The sequence below is a fragment of the Microtus ochrogaster genome, unplaced genomic scaffold (genome assembly GCF_000317375.1).
Source record: "Microtus ochrogaster isolate Prairie Vole_2 unplaced genomic scaffold, MicOch1.0 UNK12, whole genome shotgun sequence".
Classification (NCBI taxonomy): Eukaryota; Metazoa; Chordata; class Mammalia; order Rodentia; family Cricetidae; genus Microtus; species Microtus ochrogaster.
This window is the reverse complement of record NW_004949110.1, coordinates 642,601-650,712: the sequence shown is the minus strand read 5'-3', so window position 1 is coordinate 650,712 and position 8,112 is coordinate 642,601. Positions and strand designations below refer to the sequence as shown.

The following is an 8,112-nucleotide window of genomic DNA, read 5'->3' as shown; positions in this document are numbered from 1 at the left end:
TTGTTCCCTAGAGGGGGACCTGGAATAGGATGCGGTGGATGGAGATGTTTGTTCCCTAGAGGGGGACCTGGAATAGGATGCGGTGGATGGAGATGAGGCCGAGTTCCTAACCACAGAGGGGCTGGTGAGAGAGTCCTCTAGGGGCTCTTTGGGAGGGAGCCAGTATTTCTTGTCCTTGGCAGGTACTGTGTGAGACACAGCTCTGTGAGTGCGTAGAGGGTAATGTTCTCTCCTCGGCACCTGTGGGATGGGAACCTGGCTCAGTGTGGAGTACCAGCCTGAGCAAATCAACGACCGTAAGAGTTTGAGCTTAAGTTTCCATATCATCTGTCCCTGACCCTTGCCCTACTGCCAGCAAGTGTGTGGCAGGGAGTGCAGCCTTCTTTGTTCCATTCTTATGAGAGGCATCCTCTGGGAGCCACTTTGGTCTTATTTTTGCTGAGAGGTAGGGTGGGTAAAGGAGTGCTCCACACGGTGACTCCAGGGCCAGTGACCCCTACGTGCTGGCACCCCAGCTCAGCCTTGCCAGCTCACTGCAGGCAGGAGCCCTCGAGTTGGAGCTGCCCTCAGCCGTGGTTTGCTCGGACCACAGGAAGCTGGGTGTGAAGGGTGTGGCCTTTAGAGGAGCCTCATTCTCTCACACCCTGGCTACCTTTTTTTTTCCTGGCTGGTGCAGGAGTTTAATATGTTCCAGATCTGGATGGTGGGGAGGCTGACATAGCTGTAGAGAGGGGAAGCCAGAGCGGCAAGTTTCACATTCGCTGCTACGGGGAGTGGCCACTGCAGAGGCTGTCTCATCACCTGTAAACCTGGTGCATTCAATCTACCAGGGTAACCAGGAATATTCCCTATAGATTAGGACCTTGAGTAGCACGTCATTTAGGAAATAACAGTGGCCTGGTGGAGGAGAGCTGTTCTGGGAGGTTCCCAGCTCATTGAGCCTAAGCTTATATCAGGTTCGGAGGCTTTGGCATCTGTGTGGATCCTTTCTCTCTCTAGGGAATCAGAAGACACCTTCTGTCCACATTTGGGCCCTCCTGATTGGAGGGAGTGTAGTCAGTACTGGGGTTGGTTTGGAAATATCTCTTACTGAGGACCTGGCACTAGAAGGTTTATTTCAGTGGTTTGGAAAAGCTGAATTCACTCTATTCAGAAGCAGGGGTTGGAGCCCCTACGGCCAATCTCTAGGCATGCTGAACCCAGGCTCTGAGTTCATATCACCCAGGCTTTGGGGTTTAGTTTCAGGGACAGAAAGAGAGGAAGTCAGGGTTGTGTAAGTAACATGGGAGGGGTACCCTGCAGAAGCAAAGGAAGGTGGGGGACAAGATGTGTCTATGTCATTTCAGGAGACCCTGGAGACCTAGGCCTGAGCTAGTGTGGGACAAAAATCCTCTTGCTTTAAACATAGTCTGACCAGTCTAGGTACAGCGGGTGAGAGGGCGCCAGATCAGCCTTGGCTCTTATAACACCTTGCCATCCAGCAGGCCAAGGTCTTCACATGGTGTGGTATACCTTCTGATTTGTATTTATCTTCCCTGGGATCCCAACATCTGCATCATCAGCTTCTGAGACCTAGTGCCCAGCACTCAGTCCGTCCTCAGGATATGACACATGGAAGCAACATATGACACCTCAGACATGTGCAGCTCAAAAAGTATTTTCCGTGCATCTGCTCGGTTCCTAGCTCAGACTCAGTCTCTATTCCTGTGGGTTTAGACTTAGGCAAAAAGGAAGTCCCCTTAAAACTGACTTCCACCCGATACCACCAGCTAGTCTTGTCAAAACGGTTGCATTTTCTAGACTTGTTAATTTGGGTGCTTTGGCCACATGCCCAGTGAGTGTGAAGTCAAGGTTTGGTTTAGGTCTAAACTTGGTCACAGAGTGGCCCGAGGCTTCTATCACCTTACTCTCTAGTTTATTCTATGGGGTGTCCTCGCCCAAAAGAAACAGGGAAGCAGCTCTGAGGGTCACAGATTTTACTAAAGAGCTGGGGGTGAGCATAAGTTTTGTACACAAGAATGGGTCAGAGCAGTGAGAACTATGACTCCATAGCTGCTGAACTTCCTTTGGAGCTGAAGGGAACTTGGGTATGAGTGTGTGGAATAAAACAGGAGTCTTTAACAAGAACCCCCCAAACTGGGCCACAGCAGATCATCACCCACTGCTCCCCATTTGCCCTCTTCTCTTAATAAGCCCCAGGGACTGAGCGTTCTGATAAATGGCTCACAACAAGTGCGCAGGACGCTAACTGGCCTGCAGTCCCATCTGTTCCATGGTCAGTGTCCAAGATGAGCGCTAGCTGACACGGACTCAATGTGGGACCCCGTTTTCAATAGTTTTTAGATGCTGGGTCAATTCTAAGTCTTATTCTGCCAGGCTCCTTGATGTTGGACAACTCCCTGTCTGTCTATGGCCTCACTTTCTCAGCCTGAAAGAAATGGGAAAGGTGGATTGACATAATATAATTCTAATCCAGCTAGGATCCCACTTAATTGTATTGTGAGAATCTTTTCATACACATAATTTGGCTGTGTGTTCCCAAAGCCCTAGGGAAGGTCCGTCCCATTTTTTTTTGTTTTTGTTTTTGTTTTTTTTGAGACAGGGTTTGTGCCATTATTTTTTGTATTCAACACAGGTTCAGAGGACGCCTGCATGTTAAGCAAAGCCACAGAGCCCAGAAACCATTCAGCTGAGATTCAGCCTCCAGCTTGTCAGTTTTCTAGTTCAGGGAACCTGAGAGCAGATGCTTTGGACCTCAACCAATTTAGCTTCCCTGCTCCTCCTGCCTTCCTTCCCACTCAGGCACTCAGCTCCTTCTGTGCTGTAGGGAGCTGGGACATGGAGGGAGCCCTGACCGAGGGTGCAGTCACCTGGTAGATACAGGTGTGCTGTGGCTGTAGACAGCAAGTGGATAAGAGAGGCTGGCAGCCTGGGTCTGACTGTTCTAGCTGAGCCCAGGAGGCTCCATTTGGCTATTAGCTAAAGAAACTGCTGTTCTTTGCCATCTGGGAGCGCCTGTCTGGCCTCCTGATTGGTCACTCTCAGAGTCTTCCCTTTTCCCTCAGAAATTGTCTCCTAACACTGGGGGCTGAGTGCAAGGTATAAAGAGATGGCTGAAGGGACAGAGTGCAGCTCTCTGTCCTAATTAGGGAGGAGACTTCAAGGGAGGTTTTCATCCCAGTCAATTCAATCGCCACCAGGCTGTATGCTTTTGAGATCCCCGTTGTTGTCTTCCCAGAATCTTGGGTGGCTTTGACTCCTGCTATGACACCGGGCAAGAGAAAATAGCTCTATCCCCGGGCCTCAGTGTCCCCATCTAGGCAATAGCCAGGTGGCTGAGCCCCATGGATGTCAGGCCTCTCCCAGTGATGACATTTTTGGATACACTGTCATGTACTTTTTCTTTTCTTCCTAGAGGCCAGGGACCAGATGCCTTAGGGAGAGACATCAAGCTTAAAGATAGCTCTCTCTGTCTGAGTGTTCCCACTGGGCGGCTGCAGGTGACCCTCCTCCCTCAATGGTCGTCTATCAATCAGGTCCAGGCCCCACCGCACATCGCGGCCTGGCCCTTTAGCCCTGTTGTTTGGGCAACGCCAGCGAGAGAGTAAAGGAGCGCCGCGCTACAGCGGCGACTGCGGCGGCGGACGCGGCGGCGCAGGGGGCGGGGGAGGAAAGCAGAGCCCACTTGTCCCACGGCTCCCCAGCAACCCTGGCCCTGTTCCCGGCGCATCATAGCGGTCTTTGGAACCCTGGGGTTCGTTAGTGGTGCCAGAACCAGCTAGGAGCAGCACACCATCACTCGATCGCACAAACGACCCCCCTCCACCCAGGCCCCGCAATCCCCAACTCGGCCAGGCTAGCACAGGTTATTCTCCGTCCCTAGCTGCGGAAGGCGAGGTACGGCGACGCTCCGACGTCTGTCTTACCCTTCCCAAGCCTAAATGCCAAGAATTCCACTTCTCAGGCAGAAGATTACAGCTATCATAGCTGGGGTGGGGGTGGGGATGGGGTTAGGGGCACCATTTTGGGTCGGACATTGATCAGATTCCTCACCAGTGTCGGCCCTTTGGACCCCATCTCCATCGCTATCTCCAAGTTTCAGCCTCCCTGTCCCCGCCCACTACGGGGCTCACCCCGCCAAGGGCGGCTGCAGCTCCTAGCAGCGCCCAACCCGCAGTCCCTGCCCGCCCTAGGGTCACCCTCCCAGTTCGGTCCAGTCGGTCCTGCCAGTGGAAGATGCTGAGCGCGCCCTAGATGCTTAGAGTAGAAGGGTCAAAGTTCGGTCACCGAAGCAGGGTGGAAGGCCCTGAACCCGCAGGGCCTCAGCAGGGGCGCGGGAGGTCAGGACGTGGAGCTCCCTCACCTGTTTCTCCGCCGGCTCCTTAGCAGAGACCGCGGGCTTGGGGGAGGGCGCGCGGTCGCAGACGCAGCCCTCCAGTAGGTAGAGCCCCGAGGGCCGAGAGCTTGAGTCGCTTTCGAAGTAGAAGAGCAGATTCTGCAGCAGCGCGAACCACTTGGTTTGCCATTTTGTGTTGTCCGAACTCCGCTTGCTCAGGTAGCCTTTGCGTGTGCCGTCCTTGCGCGCCAGCAGTCCCAGGGACGCGACGTGGCCATCGTTCAGCCGGATCCCTTTCTGCATGGTGCTCGGAGGCCAGCGAGACCCCACGCGCTTACATCTTCTTCGCGCGGCACCCGGCAGCCCCTCGTCGGTGCGCGCAGCGCTGCCTCTCTCTGGCGCTCGCTGGATCGCTCCCTCTCTTTCCCCCACCCCAACCCCCTCAAGATTTACACTCCAGGACCTGGCGCCGAGCTAGGATTTCTTGAACCTAGAAGGACCATTCCTTGCTGGAACCTATTCTCCTCTCCGCAGAGCCCCAGGGCCCCGGGAGATGTCGACCGACCCTCCCCCAGCAAACTGAGGGACGGGCGGTCTGCGCGCTGGCTAGGGGCAGGCGGAGTCATGTGACGCCTATCCCTCGAAGAGCCCGTTTCAGCAGCGCGGACAGGGACACACGCACGCAGCCCCGCCGAGGCGCAGAGCCGCACGCAGGCTGCACCTTGGCGCCTCCTCCCCCTCCCTGGACACACACACACACACACACACACACACACACACGCACACACGCACGCACACACACTTCTCGTCCTCACACACTCTTCTTCCTCCCTCCCTGTCCCTGTCCTCTTCCTCTAGACTTCGGGTGTTCTAAACCAAATCAGATCAATTTTCGTTTAATCCAATGGAACCCCGGAGACTCACCATCCCTGGAGTTTGCGTTCTTTGCGCCCAGCCGCGGGGCACTCTAGACCTAGGATAAGCCCCACTTGTCATTTTGTCTCCTAAAGCCTCCCCTTACTTCCCTTCCCTACTTTATTTTTCTAATCCAAGGTGGACGAATAAGAGAAAGGTGAATAGCGAAGGAATGGAATATGTTCTAGTTTTTGCATAACCGTTCGGATTTCACTCCTTTCAGTTTCTAGCCCTATTCCGCCACGGCTTCGCCAGCGATCTGAGAAGATAGGGGGTGAGGTTGGGAGGCTAGAGGTGACCGTTTATTTTATTTCATTTTGAATGTTGCCATAATTGCCAGCGTCACCCGGTGAACCTTAAGGTCTGGCTGGCAAGCCGCTGCTGGGAGTTTTCAGCAAATACCCCTGAAGCCTGAAGGCGGGCTTCAAACGCAGGCGCCAGGGACCATGGGAGCCTTCAAATAGCTGCGCTGGCGCAATGATACCTTAATGATAGATTTTCCGTTCTTATTTTTAGCTCCCATTCGCCTACACAGTTACACGGCATTTATCCGAGAACGTCACAGCGCCCGCATGCTGCACCGGCAGAGCGCGCGGGCTGCCGGGCCAGCCTGGTGCTGGAGTGGGGAGCGCGCACCGCCGTCTGCCGCAGAGGGCAGCGGCCTCGCTGAGACCTGAGATTGGGAGCAGCGCCGGGCGCTGACAGTTTGCAGCCAGGACAGGTGTCCGCGCAGCCCTCTGGAGAAAGAACACCATCTTTCCTCACAGAAGCCCTTCCTCCTTTCCCTTTTAGATCACACACACACACACACACACACACACACACACACACACACACACACAACATGCATCATGGTCTGGAATGGAGAGCTGTCCCTATTCAGGACACATTGGTCCAGGTGGGTGTTCCTCTGTATCGCGTATCCCCCCCCCTCCCCCGCAGGTAATCAAAAGAACAAAAAAGGCAGAGAGCTAAAGCCCCTTTAGGCATCCTTGACTTGCTCAAGAGAGATCTTGTGGGAAATTGTGATCCTTTTTACATGTTATCTAACTTTCTTCTTTCTCTTCACTTGCTCTTCTCCTCCTTCCCACCAAGACCCTCTCTTCTTTTCAGAAACGACGTTATTATATCGCCCATGCTGGCTTGAATTCCCGATCCTCCCCGCCTCAGCGTCCTGAGTGCAGGCACATGCCCAGTTTCCCCTGCTTTCTCGATGGAAGCAGAATGTCCAGGATTGGGGTTTTTTATGTGAATTCCTATTAGGAAGCCTCTTAAGAGGAGGCCAAGGAAAAACCCTGGTAAAGGGCACTGTTACAAGCGCTGTGCCTCAGTTAGGACATTACACCTTCCCTAAAGCCTTCTGAATAGTTTGGGCTTTGGTTCAATCGCTTATTACCACTTTCATGGAACACCTCAGAGGTGGGATTTGAACCAGGTCGGGGTTTATGTAGAATAGGGTTTAGGGCTGCATCAAGGTTGGCATTCATCCCACCAAGGAACACGATAGGGGAAGAGGGTATCTCTAGGTGAGCTGGAGCCAAGGTTTAGCGTGTGTGGCAGGCAGACCCACAGGACACGCTTCTTCTGACCTGGGCTGCAGGTTTATGGGCAGGTTATGCACTTTCACACACATTTTTATCTCAGGAGCTTGGGAGACTCCCTAATATACTGCAGAACCGGTGATGCTGCGTGGGGCACACCAATGCTGGGGGTTGCTGTCAGAGCGCACATTCTCCTTCGGTGGAGGTGGGCAGGGTCTAAGGACATTTCTGACAAGTCTGCCAGCGATGCAGCTTCACTGCTTTGCAGCTCATTTATTAGATGTTGGGCACTGGGAGGTGGGAGAGGATGGGGCTCACGCATTTGTTCGCTCACTCACACGTTTTATTCTGTCGCCTGGGCCCTGGAGGCACGATGATAAGGAAAACATAGTCCCTGCCTTCTGGAGCTTGCAGGAGCTTAGGAACTCCTTTGCTGTGTGGCTCTAGGAGAGCCAGAGGAAAACCCACTTTCTCATGGGGCACAGGAAGACAAGCTAACCAAAAGTGCCTGTCAGGATCAGAATTGAGCCCACTTCCGAGGCTCTGAACTCCGGTGTACTTTAGAGATTTAAAGTCTGTATTCAGGCCTTCCTCTGGGCCAGTGAAGTCAGAATCACTGAGGCTGGACATGCATATCCTACTTAGGAGCTTCTGCGAGATGCCCACAGAAAGATCTCCCTGCCTCCTCCTGCCTGGGTCAGCACTGGAGCGGTGGAGGAGTCACGTGCTCTTGTTAATCTCCTGGGATTCTGGGATTTCTTGATGAGCTAGACCATGCTGGAAGGGTGGCCCTGGCTCCTGTTGTGTTTGAGGGAAACGGTCAGCGTCCCACCTGGCAGTTTGATTACTCTTATCTAAGTGGTGTGAATATTGTGTGTGTGTGTGTGTGTGTGTGTGTGTGTGTGTGTGTGTGTTTCACCACAGGCAGAAACCCAAGTCTTACCTTTGGCCTCTTGGCAGTCATTGGCCTGGAATCAAGTTCAAGGCTCTTGGAAGCCACTTAATGATGTTGGTTAAGGCAATATTATTTACGAAACTGGTCACTCCTTGCCTAGTATAAGAGGTGCCAGAAAGAAGGTGGGCATGTGTTGTGTAGTTAATTCTTCTGAATTGAAATATTCTCTCTTAGAAGGAGGAGGAAGGCTCCTAAGACACAAGAAGTCCAGGAAACTTACAAGGCTCTTCTCTCAGTCAAGGTTTTATTGCTGAAGACACACCATGACCAAGGCAACGCTTATAAAAAAAAGGATTTAATTGGGGAATGGCTTAGAGTTTCAGAGGATTAGTCCATCAGCGTCGTGGTGAGGAGTGTAGCAGTAT

General features: G+C 53.1%; 1 protein-coding gene across 1 annotated transcript in view; it reads right to left on the bottom strand.

Moving 5' to 3' along the window:
- The window catches only part of Rasgrf1 (Ras protein specific guanine nucleotide releasing factor 1), a 109,803-nt gene extending 104,798 nt beyond the window's left edge, over positions 1-5,005 (bottom strand). The window contains exon 1 of the mRNA XM_026789004.1: positions 4,364-5,005. Within this exon, the coding sequence (XP_026644805.1) occupies positions 4,364-4,639 (276 nt within the window). The 5' untranslated portion in view covers positions 4,640-5,005. The remainder of the gene's footprint in view (positions 1-4,363) is intronic.
- Positions 5,006-8,112: the final 3,107 nt, after the last annotated feature.